Source organism: Anopheles arabiensis, chromosome 2 (assembly GCF_016920715.1).
Source record: "Anopheles arabiensis isolate DONGOLA chromosome 2, AaraD3, whole genome shotgun sequence".
NCBI classification, from domain to species: Eukaryota; Metazoa; Arthropoda; class Insecta; order Diptera; family Culicidae; genus Anopheles; species Anopheles arabiensis.
The window spans coordinates 110,824,880-110,839,748 of record NC_053517.1 but is presented as its reverse complement, the minus strand read 5'-3'; the positions used below and the strand labels follow the sequence as shown (position 1 = coordinate 110,839,748).

The window sequence follows — 14,869 nt, the reverse complement described above, 5'->3', positions numbered from 1 at the left end:
AAGTTGGGCTCTCTTCCCCCTGTCTACCAAAAAGGGAAGTTCGTGCATGCAATTGGGATGAGTGCTCAGCGCGAAATCAAGGATGATTGATGCGTATGCAACGGCTGCCGAGCGCGTGTACTACCACCACCCATCAAGGATCATCCCGATATCCGAACCAGAATGGGTAAAAGAGGGAGAGAGTGCCTTTGTGCGGAAGAAAGAGAGAGAGTGCGAATTTTCGCGGCGAACGATGTTTGCTCTCCAGTCGGAATTCCACGGCTTACTGAGGATAGTTCTCTCCTTCTTTCCATTGAAAACAGTGGCCCAGTGTCGGGTCCGGAACTCGGCGGGAAACTCGCACGTTTCGCACATACACGCGGACATCTTTTTCAATGGGTTCTCGTTGCACACGTCCATGTTTCTCGTGGCAAAGGTGTAACAAGTGGGAAAAGCCAACGTTCAGTTTCATTAAAGTACGTTTTATTGCATTTCCGCCCAGGGAAGGATACTCGAAGGAACGTTCTCGGCATCATCTCGTGTTGGTGGGGATAGTTCCACACCACAAGAATGTTTCGTTGTAGGAACTTGTTGGAAGGATATACTATTTGAAACCACAAATGTTGGATATAAGATAATTTTCTGGTTGATAGGACAGCTCCTGAATCAGTTGAAGGGTAAATGATAGACACATTTCTGAAGAAGAATATTAGAACTTTGCGGCACATCCCAAGGTAAAACAATTTGAAGAGTTAAGATTGAGAAAAGCATATTGCCCTAACCACTTTGCAAGAAACTTTTCTCCCAAAGCTCCGTGCAATCGTTACTGTACCCTAGTTTTCGTCTGATGCAACTGCATGTCGAAAAGTTTGTGTGTTTTGCCTCTTGCACAGTGAGTGACCGAATGCTTTCGGATGTAAACGAACTTTTCGCGAAGTCTTCCCATTCTCTCTATCTCTCTCTCTCTCCTGTCGGTCCCGGCATTGGGACCGAAGTTTCCAGGACCAAATGCCATTCAACGATGCTTACGATGGCTTGAGCAAAAAAATGGAAAAGGGAAGGTCTGGATGAGAAGCAAGTGGAGAGATGAGCGTTTTATGTTATGCTCAGAAAACGTGCGCATTGCATGCCCTTTCGTCAGCGTGGTTTGCTTGAGTTCCAGCTGATCAGAATCAAACAGGCTGTTGTCGGTAAGCTTGGCATTATTTGCATACGAAGCTTTATTGGATCGAGACATGAAGACTATTACTGAGCGTGGCAAAGAACACAAATGCAATCAAATGTACTGTACATCCGACAATTATGTGATGTTTTTATCCATTCTTCATACATTATTTACAAAATTGAACATAATGGGGGTACAATATTCTAATTGAAATAGCACAAGTTGTGCAGCGACATCATGCTGCAGATTTTTTGTCGTTTTGTCCAAAGATATCATTACAAAGAGATTTAATGCAGAGTTACCTCAAAATTTATTCATTCTGTTTATTTTCTATTGAAATTAAATGCAATACGCAATGGTACCAAATTGCTTCTGCATTACTGTAGTCAATGACACATTGTCAATCGCGCAACACGGATTATTCGTGTCCGGTACGGATACAGGGTTTCTAATGCAATAAACACTTGTCCCCTTGTTTGTAACAATAGTCGTTTTGAATAGACACCTCCACCACCTTGCTCATTCGTCAGATGGTGTATGGGAACGGTCAGAACCTCGCCGCTTGCGATTTTGCCACAAGCTTTTGTATGGGATTTAATGGTTTTAAACGTTAAGCTTTTGTAAGGATTTAAACGTTAACGACAGCACTTGCGAATCTGCCGCATGTGGCCATGCGGCAAAATCAAAATCATTTGATATTGCTGCATCGCCGAATGTGATTTTATTTAAGTTTTCTACCAACGATGTCTTTTCAAAACGACTATTTTTTTAAACAAGTGGACAGTTGTTTATTGGACTGCGAACCCTGTAAACAAGAATGACAGCTCGAGCCCCGAATAATCGCGATACCACCGTCACTATCGTAAATACAACAAAGTGAACAGATAGCCTTTTTTCGCTAAATTAGTTAAATTAATAGAACTGTGCAGCGGCAAAGTGAACATGGATGCCCATCGGGAAGCGATCCAGAAACAGATACACCAGGACTGGGCCAATCGAGAGTACATCGAAGTGATAACGGCCAGCATCAAACGTATCACCGATTTCCTCAACTCCTTCGGTATGTGTCCGCCGACAACAGTGCCTTCCGAAGGAGGCTGAGGCGCGTACTTTTGTTTTGCCTTGATGGTGACAATATCCTCCTTGTTGTTGTAGATATGTCCTGCCGATCCCGGCTGGCGGTGCTGAACGAGAAGCTAACTACGCTGGAACGACGGATCGACTATCTGGAGGCGTGCGTCACGAAAGGCGAAACGCTGCAATAGTAGTGAGCGCTCCGGGTGCGGCCTTAGAACAACATGCGACACAAGCCACTTTTTCTTGCTCCGGATTGCTGGAACGGAATCCGTGGAATATACATATGCTACTGCACTGCGATGGTAAGAGTGAGCGAGGAGCCACAGGAGAAAGCTTCACGAGTGAGGATTTCATCACAGAGAGACACTATAGCGACAAATGCACTTTCCTCTCCCGAAGTGAAGGATGACGACGGTGGGTACGGTGGTACGAACGGGCCATCGGAGTGATAGGGGACGAATGCATTCTGGACGCGACTCGATCGGTTCTGGATCGGTCTGTGAGATTCGAACATTTATTAGGATTTATTTATACGTATCGTACGGCTTTATATGTTTCTTTCTAGGTTGATTAGTAAAAAACGCACATCCAACTTATTTGGGTATGTCGGGTGGTCCCAACTAACAGAAAAGAAAAACGAATTTTCCTCTATATTAGATCTGTGTTGAGAAATTAGCAAGAAAACGCTCAAATATTTTCGATAAATGAAAAAAAAAAATAAATATTTTACTTTATTTCAACCTTAATACGAAGAAAAACACAAACACTCACTCTCGTCACGAGGTTCTCGTGATGGAAAAGAGGTGAAAACGGAAGTTCTCCTACAACGACGACACGGTAAAGATGACGGATGACGGACAGAGGAGGAAGCCGTTGAAAACCCTCTGACATTGGAAACTTGCCCCTCCACGCTCGCTCTGGCTTGGCAATGGGCGGTTTCACTCTTTGACTTGGCTTATCTTAAGATAATCGATAAAAGATGGTTTAAAAACGAAAAACACAGCTTAACACCTAACCCGCTCAAACACACGCGCAAACGATCAAGAAAAGAGGCGCGCTACGATTTCCTTCATTTTCCAACGCGATTCCTTCCCGTTCCATGCATGGCAGTGACGTTCAACTGGCCACTACGAAGGGGCTGACCCCCTTTTCCCCTTCTCTGTTTTTGCACACTGGCGCCGGTAGTGCTGGCAGCACTTACTTCCGCTCGTAGCTATCGTACTCGGACTCGTCCTCGTAGCGGGGCGTGGTGGACTGAATGTACGAGCCGGGCTGGGCGGCCGGTCGTCGCTGCTGCAGCGAGATGTTAATCTCGTCCGGCGAGCGGTACACGCTGTGGGTGGGCTGCGGCGAGGACGGCAACCGATAGGAGGATGGCGTCGTAGCGTACACCGGCTGCTTGCGGATCGTCTGCTGCTGGGGCTGGTGGTGGTACGTCTGCTTGATCGGCTGCTGGGGCTGGTGGCGCTCCTCGTGCTGGCGCAGGACACGCTCCTCGTCGTAGTGACGCTCGTCAACGTAGAAGTTCTCCGGATAGTAACGCTCCGAATACCTGGAAAGCGGAATAGCAACTGATGTATCGCAACGTCTTCTGAGGAGAGTGTGGTCTCGCCGACTTACCTTAGTGTAACGTTAGGCTTGGTCATGTGCTCCTCCATGTTGATCGGCTTGTAGAGGTAATCGTTGACGAAGTGATACTTGGACGACTGCTCGCAGATGTTGTCCCCGGACGGTGGCATGCAGATCAGGTGCACCTGATGGAAGGTGAAGCCCTCCGGGCAGATCCACGAGTGCTTCTGGTTCTCCTGGCAGTAGTGGAACACCTCGCAGCCGAGGCTCTCGTCCGCGTAGTAGCCGGTCGTGCGGCCCGTACACTGGAACTGCGACTTTTCCAGCAGCAGCGTCAGCCGGTCGGGTTCCTCTTCCTGCTCCAGCTCTTCGCTCGAGTAGGACGGCTTCTTGAAGCTCTTCTTCAGCGTGGCACCCTGCTGCTGCTGACGGCCACTGTTGTACGATGCTACCGGTCGGTCGTCCTCTTCCTCCTCGGACGAGCTGCTGCTGTACTGGTTCGAGTAGGGACGGGCACGGTACGCCACATTGTTTGCCGCGGCAGGGACCGCATCGGACGAGCTGCTGGCGGCGGACGATGCGGAGGAGGCAGGCGAACCCGCTTGCTGCTTGTACTGCTGGCCAGATACTACACACAGCAGCAGTATTCCGCAGCAAAGCTGAAGCGTTAATCTGTCGGAGGAGAAGACGGAAGAAACGCCAAATGAGCAACTTCAATCAGTGTGTCGGCGATACGTTTGATTGCAGGGAGTTGCGTTGAGCTGATGAGCCGCTTCGACGCATGATTAAGGGGAGCAGGAAGTTGGAAGTGGCGAAAGAAAGTTTCCTCCGACATTGAGCCCACGTACGCGCTCCCATCCCCCATAATGACAATGGCCAATTAGGTGGCGGAAAATTGGCAAACTGCACAGCCCCGAAAGTCACACGCATCATCATCATAAATGCATCTCGAAAGCGATGAGAAGCGAAGCGAAGGGGGAGGAGTGAGCGATGGAACATAGTCTTTTGGTGAACTTTCGCCCGTTTAAAAGACGTTTTCGCTCAGGCCACATGTGTGTGTGTGTGTGTGATTCATGCACCCACGACGATGAGGGTCATAACCTTTACCGGTGCGCGCCGAAAGCTGAGAACCACTAAGAGCTTTTTCTTCTTCACCACCAACAACAACGGGGGGGTTTGTTCCCACCGATCACTTGATCGTAGCACAAACGCGTCGATTTGCGATCCTCATCTGCATGTGCGGTGCAATTTTCTACACCTTTTACACACTTTGCACACAAACGATCGCTGATCGATTGTCTTTGGGCCTTGTTGACGAGCGAGTGTGTCTCGGTGGAGGAGGAAATGAGATCATGTACTTGGGAGGAAGGGAAGGATTGTCTCGCTAAATGGCATCCATCCAACAACACGAGCGCGCGGTTTGTGTGGCCAGATCGCCGCTGGTGATTGTCCGATTCCCAACGATCGCAACGACCGTGTGGGTGCGTGTGGGGCGAGAGACGCTTACGCAACCAGTGCCTCTTCCTCCACCTTCACTCCCTGTTGGGGACGACCACCTAGACGAGGTGTCATTTGCCCTTCAGAGACGAAACGCGTATCCAGCCAGAGCCGGAGCGAGAGTAACAAACTGATCTGCCGGCATGCCGGAACGGTGTCGATTACCCAAGCGCACGGTAGACATCAGCATTCAGGTAGCAGAGTGGACACAATCCACAGGATCTATCCAGCGTGGTGCAGGTAGCGTGCTGACAAACGATGACAAACCGTTATGAGAATCGAGTTGTTTTATTATATCATCGATTAAAGGCCCGATAGATGGCAAGGAAAGTGAGGCGTATTTCCATGACAGCCACGGTCTGAGCGGGGCGGCCTACTGAGGAATGATGTGTAACCTGTCACTTCAAGGATTAGTGGTGCAGCAGCGCCGAGAGATGAGGTTATGCCGATACGATCCAAGTAATCGATCGTGTTTCGTGACTTTTATTGTTGCAGCCAGCCAGCCTGCAAAGTGGTAAAGTTGTCCTCGCTCCACCGGCTCGGATTGCAAAGATGGGGCACACATACACATTTGGGGGTAGGTTTCCTTCTTATTAAAAGTAGATTAACGTTCACTTCCCGCGTGAAAATTCACATCGCCATAAAGCCATCATAAAGAGACAGCATCCAACATGTCCACCATCGCCACCATGTGTGAATTGCTGTTGCTTTCTGGTGCGACCGCTTTTGTGCAATACCACCGGGGTCTCCCAGATGAACTAAACAGCATTCAGCACAGCACAGTGTGAAGTTGCAATATTTTCCCGTACTTAATCGTTTCGATTTCGTTTCATCACCCAAGCCACAACAGCTGATGCCTGGCGGTTGATTTCGGCAACCCAAGGTGGCTCTCTCACGCCACAGGGTGTCGTGCCTGTGCTCCGCTGTCCAAGCAGAAGGTAATTTGGATCACCCCAGGCTCGGTGCAAATACACCAAAAGCACACACACATGAGGGAAGATGTCACTCGGCGTTGCATCATGTCCGAAGAATTCTCCCGCAGTGTTGTGCCGCGCAGTGATTGTGCCGAGCGTGTGCGTGCGCGCAAACATTGCGCGATCAATCTCCTAACGAGATGGTTCGTATGGGCAATGAAACGAGGTCAATCTTTACGCGAGGTTCTCGGTCAGTCGATCGAACCACTGCACACTGCACACTATGAGATCTTGTTGGAGGCACATTTCCAGGTGTACAACAGGCACAATCGACTGCGCCGAGATCTTGAGTGTATCTCCGGTGGCAATCAACTGGGACAAATGGGGTGGTAGCCCTTTAAAACGCATCTCCACCCATCCGTTGCAGAAGTAGTATTGGCCGGCTCGAAGGCACACTCGGGGGGGGGAGATGAGGATGGAAACAACAATAATTGGCTCGTGAGGGCATTCCCTCCTCAGTCGTTTGCGCGCACTGGGTGTACTCCCAAGGCCATTTGGGTGCAATAATGATGCATTCCATGTGAGTATAGAGTGTGTGTGTGTGCGCGGTGGCATTGTTTCCGCTGCACTGCTGGGGAGAAAATCAAAGCTATGCTTTGGAAAATTTTATTATTTCCACAAACATGTGTTTTCCACTGCGTAGCGGTTTGTTTGTATTTATTACTTTCCCAAATCCAGCTGGCAGCAAATAATAGGTACACTGAACCTGGTGGGAAAACCCCTGAACGGAGAAAGATTTTACTTTGAGTTTTGGTTGATTGAATTGGTCCAATTCCACCGTCCATTGTCGCACAAACGATGGAAGGTAAATTGCGATCAAATCTAACAACCGAAAGCTTTCACTCTCAAAGGTGCTTGTTATTTCGTTGCTTTTCATCGCAACAATTTGGAGGTTTTGGTAACGTGTGTGTGTGTGTGTGTCGTACAAAACAGATCCTGTGTCATAATTTCTTCCGGTGGCACCACTGTCTCCACTGGCGCACCACGGATGTGGCTCGCTTATGCAATTGCTTTATTCTTTCGTTTCCCGCCGACCGTTTTCGACTGTTTGTTCCAAAAATGGAGTCTAAATCATCGTCACCGATCATGCTGAACGGGAGAAAAGGGTAAAATTAATAGAAAAAATATGTTACCTCTGTGGAAAAATGATCACTTCCGCTGAGTAGGGAGGGAGCGTGAGAAGTGTTGCACCGTCGTACAGTGAACACGAATCTGCAAAATCTCTCAACCGCAGCAATGCAATGGAGCAAAAGCACAACAGCACACGCAAAGATCGGCGAATGAATGGCAGTACAAAGTAAGGCAGCGGAGAAATGAAAACCGCCGGATGACGAATGTTTTCCGCCTCATTATGACACTTTGAGGCTTGGATTTTATGGCCTTTTACTGCTGCCCGCTAGTTCCGGTAGTTTTGTTCGAGCTGCCACGGGGAGAGCCATAAATGAAATGGCAGTTTTCGGTTGCAGCGGGAATGCATCGCGCACTGGATTGCAACATTGCACAGGCCCAACAGACCCCAGGCTGTACAGTGATGTTTTTATGACCACAATCATATTGTTGTGTTGTTTCTTCGCATGTCATTTTTCCTACCGTTTTGGACTTTCGCTCAGCTTTCAGTGGTCAGTTTCTAAGACTGCGTTTAGGGGGAGGGGAAGAAGGGATTAGCGTTTACAAAGAAAGGCATTTTCTCTTTCGAAATTCAATTGCGCATTCGGTCGGTTTCGGAATCGGTTGGACACAGCTTGATTTATCTGTTTTGCCAACTCGAACTGCTCCAAGCAGATGTGCCCTACAAAAGGGCGCACTTAACGAACAGTTTCTAGTAGCAGCAGCAGCTGCAAGACGCATCGCGCAAACCGTTTCCGATGCAATCGAATTCCCCCGCCGAAATGCTAATGCCGGTTTCTAGCAACGAAGTGCGAAACCGCGCCGCAATGGTAGTAATTAACGTGACTAAACGGTTTTGCGCAATGCGCATGCCAGCCAAAGGCTTCCAAAGGCGGGAAAGGCATCTTAGTGCGCACGTAGGAGAAAAGCGAAGCGTGTGCCACACGTCATTTGCATCAGTCATTTGCCTTTTTGAAGATTCTGCCACTGCCTCACTGGTTGGAGATTGATCGTCGTCGTCGTCTGCGCTACTACCTTCATGGTCACCAGGTGTGGGATACGCCATTTCGTTCGTAGGCAGAATTAAATGAATGTATCGTCATTTGCGGTTACGATTTCGTCAAGCTCTCGATTTTGACTAATCGATTTAGAAACGTCCAAGGACGCCGTCTCCTCCTCAAGGGCCCGGGCTGGGGATGTTATCTAACATTTCCTCTTTCTCTCTGACGCCGCACGGCTTCAAGCGGGATGTTCTGGACGACCATCTTATGACATTCTCCCCGTGCATAACGATTTCATTTGCCCTCCGCGCAACCCGCGTTCGCGTTCATTAATCACTGGGGGCCCGGGATGGTCCGGGAATGCTACTCTCATCACGTCACACGGCCGGCCGGTATTGGTAGCGGCGTGATCTTTACCAATTGCTGGCCAGCTTCCACACTCGACCTTTTGCGCTCGTCCGTGGCGTCATGCGGTACACGATCATTTATCAACAATTTGCCGTGTGCTGCGGCTGCTGCTGCTGGAGCTCTCTGGCTTTTATCCTCACAGCTCATTTAGCAAGCATCGAGCTGGGGAGCTGCTTCCATGGAGGCTCATGGTGATAAATTGGAATTGAGATGCGTTTGCGATGTGGTTTCGCGTGATGTGGGGAGGTCGTGGGAATTACACCTCACACACTGGTCAGAAGTAGCAGCAGCAGGGCTGCTGATATTTCTCCAAAAGTGGTTGCGAAATCGTTACTTCTTCAATTCAACCGTCACACACGTACAGTCTGCAGTTGCTCTGTGGGTAAGTGCCACCGCACAGGTTTCTGAAGCAGTGGACATTAAGGCCTCTACCGCAGTGAAAAGACCGGTCAGCCTGATTCGGATTTTCCATCTTTTCTGTCGGGGTTTGTGTGTTTTTTTTTGTTGTACTCCGAATAAAATTGTCTTTTCTTCGTCTCGGTTCGTCGTCTGCTGCTGTCTTGCATTGAAGTCTTTCGTCTGGAAGGAACCGTCGTACACGGTCGCTCGGGTTACGTAAACCACCGAAAGAGACGAGTCGTTCGATCGCGTTATTTATGGGACAGTGAGAAACGGGGGGGTGTGCGGGGGGAAAGGATCGGGCGCTAAAGCGTGTTCCGCCGACCCTTTAGCGAGCATGGCAGGTCCTCTCGTGATCTCGTGTATGTTTTGCAGAAAAGCAAAGCAAAAACCGCACCATATATACCATCCCGAGTGAGAAATGTATTGAACCAGCATCAAAATGAAAGCAAGAGAGAGAGAGAGAGAGAGAGAGAGAGAGGGAGAGAGAGAACGAGAGCAAAAAACGCAACATAAATGTTAATAATAAATAATGATCATCTTGCCGCCTTTTTTACTCGCCGCCCGTTTGCAACCTCCCCGGTTGCGGTGAAAAGAACCGATGACTACGCAAAATGATCGCCGAAAGGGGAAGGGATATGTAGGCGAGGGGATCATGTTTTTTCCTCCTCCTCCTGCCCCTTTACTCTCGATAGAAAGCGATCGTGTACGAAGAAAGTAAAAGCGAAAAATCTACTCGTAGCCCGAACAGCAAACACAAGCCATTCCTGGATCGACGACAACGAGTTTTGTTTCCCGGGGAATGCTGGGGACCGGTGGCGGCCGCAGGTCCCGGTCCGGTTCCAGTGTGACAGGTATTAGATAAGTGTACACACCAGATCTTGGTGCATTCGTGTGCCCCTTTTGCAATCCATTTTCGGTGCAATGCACGCACGCGCACGTACGATGTTAACCTCTTTCCAGTCCCGGTCTGTGTGAGAGATGCGTTCTGGCAAAGAACGGGTCGGGTCGGGTTGGGTCAGTCGGTCAGTAGTGTGGGGTATAGTTTTTTTGCCTTTCTTTACCCTCATTTTTAACTTGTTTTTGTAAAACGGGTGTAATGCGAAGTGTCCCCGACGGGGGGGTATCTCGGCGGTGATGGTGATGCAATGATGCCCTGCAGGCAGCAGTAAAGTGCGTGCGAGAGATTCGTCCGATCGTTTTGGGCTTAATGAATGGGTTTGATTGCTTCTGCGCCGCTCCGTTCGAGCGCGTTCATGATGGATGGCTTCTGGGCGGTATTAAATTTTATTAGAAGGATAAATTTTATTTTGCGCTGATAGCAAGATTTATATTTGGAAAAGGTCACCTTTATATGGTGAACAGGTACAAACGTACCTTATTCGCATACCAACATTTGCCACATTAAATATGCTGCAGTTGGCGTCTGTTGAGTTGCTATTTTTTCCAACTTGTTAAGCATTGCTCCCGGCCCGGATCTGCTAATGACTTGCGCAAAACGGACGCTTAGTCAACCTTTAGTCGGACCGACCTATCTTTGTGTTTAGCAATTCATTCGTTGCTATATGTAAAGTAATGCCTCGAGGGAGTATGATACGAACGGCTTTGGGGGAAGTCCCTGAAGGAGAATACACCAAAAGGCCGACCCGTGCGATAGAGAAATGTTGCCTCTCGCATGATACCAGACAGGCTCTGTCATCCTATCGACCTAAGACAGGCCGGTATGGCACGGTTTCGCCTTTTATTTCACACTGAACCATGCCCAATTGCAACATAATGCTGCTAATCTCCTCCTAACATCGCTGTCAGCACAGTATCGTTCCAGATGGTGTTTCGAACTCTGCTGCCGCTGCTGCTAGCAAAGGGAAATAATCGTTCTCTCTCACGTTTGGAATAAGTTTACCACCGGGTTGGGAAATCGGAACCAGCCCTCCCCTTCGGTCGCCGCGTGCTGTATGCCCTTGTTTTGCCGGCATGATTCGCCGGAGGGCGTGACATGATGTCGTCAACATTAGCAACGTTGAACACCCCGGACACGACAAATTTCGTAGCTAATGATATTGGAAGCAGCAGTGTTCCCGCCGGGGGGGGAAACATGGGACAGACGGGCCATTATTTGATTGGCGGAGCAGTGGAGACCCCATGCAAACGGGCCGCCCATGCATGTCGAAATGGAGGCGTGAGGCGTCGGGAACATGATGAAAGGATCGCCAAAAGGACCACCAGAGCTGACGGACGGACGGGAGGGGGGGGGGAGCGCAGTATCGCTTGAAACTGATGTGTCACCACCGTGTCACCCCTCGGGCTATGGGTCAGCGCCCGTAGGAAAAGGGAAATGGGGTCGTGATCGAGTGTTAAAGCTTAGTTGCTTCATGGGCTAATTTAAAAACGGGTCGTTTTCTGTCTGAATGTGCAATTGTGTGCTGGGTGGGCATGTTTTGGGAGGATGAAATGTTTGCAAAACGGTTTACACACGTACCTCATTTTGTAGTTTGTGTGGTTCCTTTCCTTGAACACCTGAGCTTACGGTCTGTCGGCACTAGCAACACCGGATAACACTGGGAAGTAAAAGGGAAAAGGAAAACAAACGGAACTCGATCACTTTCACTGAAACAAAGCACACTTTATATTAAGCATAACACAAGCAAAAGAAGAGCTTTCATTTAATTTGTATAGAAATTGACGCGTTTTAGGTGTTTTTGGTTGTAATAATTTGAATTTTGGAATGTCTTTCTCTATTGAAAACCACAACAATGCAACAATTTCAATGCACTAAAACCTGCTGCTGATGCTTTTGTGTGCGATATTTATTTTGACGCGTTTTTTGTGTTACATTTTTGGGGGCGATCCAAATCAATCCAACGTCCACGACGGCACACCGCAAACTGTAGCCACCGGACGGCTGCCTGCTTCCGAAGGAACCAAACTTTTCGCTCACTTCGATTCCCACTTTCCCCTACTTTTTCTACGCGATCGTGCATTTGCCTGATCAGAAAGAAATAGACAAAGGCAGCGAGAGGGAGAAGAAGAGAGCTAATACGACTATCTCCTTCACAAGTAGGAGCTAAAAATTTCGCGATTCCAAACGCAACAAGATGAATGCATACGGCGCGCGCGCGTGTGTGTATGGGGTGAGTATGATTAGGAGAAGGGTGGTAAGCTGGGTAAGAGATTTATGCTGCTGCACAACGTGTACAACAGCCAACCGACAACCGATCGAAGAAAAGCGAGAGCAAAACGGGTGCTGCTTCACTTTCCTTTCGGTGCGCTTAATTGTTATGCTTTCCGATTATAATCGCATATTACAGTGTGCGCGAGCGCGCGCGCGATCGCGTCCGAACGAAGGAAAGTCGTTGAATCGTAATATGCAAACGGACAAGTAGGAGCAAAAGGGAAAACACACATACACACATACATACACAATACATTGCACCAACAAGGTGATGATCTACATATGAAGAGGTGCAATAGTGTGGACGGAAGGAAAACATGAAAGCAAGATCAAAGGCCGCAAAGGTGAGAAGCCACCTCCGTGCCGATGCGGAGGATGTACTTTTCGCGGGTTGTTGACTTGGGGGATGCGAGCTTTTCACTTCAGTGTGCAAAAGTAACACACTCAAACACGTGTACTCGATCGAGCACTGTTATATTGTTCATTGCACTTCGGGTGTCTGTCACTTTGCTACAGAGAGCTTCGCACACTTGAGGATCTGCTTTTCCTGCCCCGTTCTCACTTTCGTTTTGTGTGTCCTTAAACCATTACACTTTGCACATAATATTCTTAAAAAAATAAACACCTTTTCTTTGAAAACACTTCTTTACTCCAACTCTGAAGGGTTCGTCGTCTGCTGTTTCTGCTGCTGCTGCTGCTGCCTCTGTTGCTTTATGGATGCCGTCTCATGCACGAGTGTTCTGCCGGTGCGGACGAATTTAATGTTTTATATGGCTTACGCCCCATTCACCCCTGTTGCTTTACCGCCTCCCCGATGCACACCATTTGCGCGGGCTGTGGCCTCCCATTGAGAGCCGTACCCCACTACCGAAAAATAAAGCTGGCTCAAAAACAGTTCCAACCCGAGCTGACTTCAACTGACGACGACGAAACGACGAACGTACGACGTGGTTGTTCGGGGGTTGCAATTTGCAGCGTCCAATGCGCTGCACGTTTCTACCCATGCCCCGTCCCCCGTCGTACGATCATTGCGTGTGAGTGAGAAAGGGAAACAGTGTGCAGGAGAGAGAGAGAGAGTGAGAGAGCGATGCCGTTGTTAAAGATAAAGAAACAAAACGTGTTGCACTCGTGATGCTAATAGAGAAAATGATAAAAATGCTGGAAAATGCTTACTGTTGATTATTTCATGCATTTCGGGTTGATCGAAGGATGTTTGACGTTGACGGGCAGTTTAAACGATCATTCAACTGTAACATTTAAAATGTATCATTTTTAAAAGCTGCTCTGTTGAATGTGCGTGTCCGTCTATGTTCGTTTTGTTGTAGTAATAAAAAGAAACTGTTTAATTTGTTATTCATTTTCATAATTAAATAAATCCATCCAGCGCCATCACCCTTTTTCCGTCGCATGATTTAGCGATTGCGATTATGATATTGCCTTTAGTTTCCGTTTTCACTCTTCTTTATCTTTCATTAATTAATGGCTCGAGCCAAACCCATTCCCGTTCCACCATTGTGCGGCATCCAAAGCTTGCCTGATTTTAGGCACGAAAAAAAGAGGGCTACTAAAGATCGAGCATGAAAGCCCCTCCCTAAACCCTTTTCTTCATACCATAAACTTATAGGGAAAGCCGATAAAATGCGTCCCAGAGGGGGGGGGGGGGGGGGGGGGTGAGCATCGATGGAAAGTGATCGCGAAAAGCGCGTTCGCGGGAAAGAAGCCCATGCGCCGTCGCGCGTGTGTGTTTAGGAGCACAAAGGGGGATAGGATTGAATTGCCGTAAAGAAAAGCTTAATAAACGGAACGAAAGCAGCTACTACTAACTCCTCGGTGGTTGGATGCCGTTTTTTTTATTTTGGTTTTTCAGCTGCACTCTATGAAATTGCTCCAGCTTCGTTTGTTTTTCGGAATGTTTTTTCTCCTCCTCCTCGCTCCTCCTGCTCCTCCCTTAATATTGCTTGTTTGCTTACAGTGCGCTGCGTGGTTTTCGCTTTTCATACGCGCGATCACACACGAGAGTGCACTTGGCAGCGAGAGCTATTTTCGGTGCGTGCGTGTTTGTTTTGCTTTTCTTTCCTCTTGAAGCAGAAGGACTGCTGCGCCGAGAAGAGGCATAATAAACAAATGCTTTCTTCAAGCTTGATCGGTTTTTTTCGAGCGATCGGACGAAATCGTAGGCGCGCAGGATTGGAACTGCGTGTGTGTGGGGCAGTGTTTGACGCAAGCCAGGATTCGCTGATAACTGTTGTGCGATGCATTCGATTTCCGAGTTACATGATCGCGTGGAGCACAATGTGCAAAATAGCAATCATCACACACTGCACTTGTAATCATAGATGCATGCCAATATGTTTGCCCCGAATGCCCCGATGCTAATTAAAGCGTATGTGTGTATGTGCGTGTGTATAACACCATAAAGCTCTTACTGGTATGTTGATCATTTCAGGCGAATTTCCCCATACCCCGTGTAATGACCGAACAGCCCCACTTTTGGAGCAGCAAACAATTCCAATTGCCCTTC

At 48.4% G+C, this 14,869-nt stretch overlaps 2 protein-coding genes across 3 annotated transcripts; one reads left to right on the top strand and one right to left on the bottom strand.

Annotated features, from left to right (window-relative positions):
* Positions 1 to 1,985: 1,985 nt before the first annotated feature.
* Positions 1,986 to 2,967, top strand: LOC120894529 (probable protein BRICK1-B). The gene is made up of 2 exons (XM_040297175.1): positions 1,986 to 2,204; positions 2,300 to 2,967. Exons 1-2 carry the CDS (start codon positions 2,087 to 2,089, stop codon positions 2,407 to 2,409), a joined length of 228 nt encoding a protein of 75 aa, XP_040153109.1. The 5' UTR covers positions 1,986 to 2,086; the 3' UTR covers positions 2,410 to 2,967.
* LOC120894522 lies at positions 2,916 to 13,221 on the bottom strand. 2 transcript variants are annotated; one of them, XM_040297164.1, is made up of 4 exons: positions 12,974 to 13,221; positions 11,656 to 11,734; positions 3,842 to 4,462; positions 2,916 to 3,773 (listed from the first exon to the last, which is right to left on the bottom strand). In XM_040297164.1, the coding sequence occupies exons 2-4, from the start codon at positions 11,658 to 11,660 to the stop codon at positions 3,419 to 3,421; spliced, it is 981 nt and encodes a 326-aa protein (XP_040153098.1). In that variant the 5' UTR covers positions 11,661 to 11,734; positions 12,974 to 13,221; the 3' UTR covers positions 2,916 to 3,418. The 2 variants fall into 2 exon arrangements, with proteins under 2 accessions (XP_040153098.1, XP_040153099.1); XM_040297165.1 differs by lacking the exon at positions 12,974 to 13,221 and adding an exon at positions 12,010 to 12,167.
* Between the last annotated feature and the right edge of the window lie 1,648 nt (positions 13,222 to 14,869).

Excerpts from the sequence above, each read along its gene's own strand:
- LOC120894529 (XM_040297175.1), top strand. The coding sequence starts at position 2,087 with ATGGATGCCCATCGGGAAGCGATCCAGAAACAGATACACCAGGACTGG. Across the intron at positions 2,205-2,299 it reads CGATTTCCTCAACTCCTTCG|ATATGTCCTGCCGATCCCGG; the intron begins GTATGTGTCCGC and ends TTGTTGTTGTAG.
- LOC120894522 (XM_040297164.1), bottom strand. Across the intron at positions 3,774-3,841 it reads AAGCCTAACGTTACACTAAG|GTATTCGGAGCGTTACTATC; the intron begins GTAAGTCGGCGA and ends TCCGCTTTCCAG.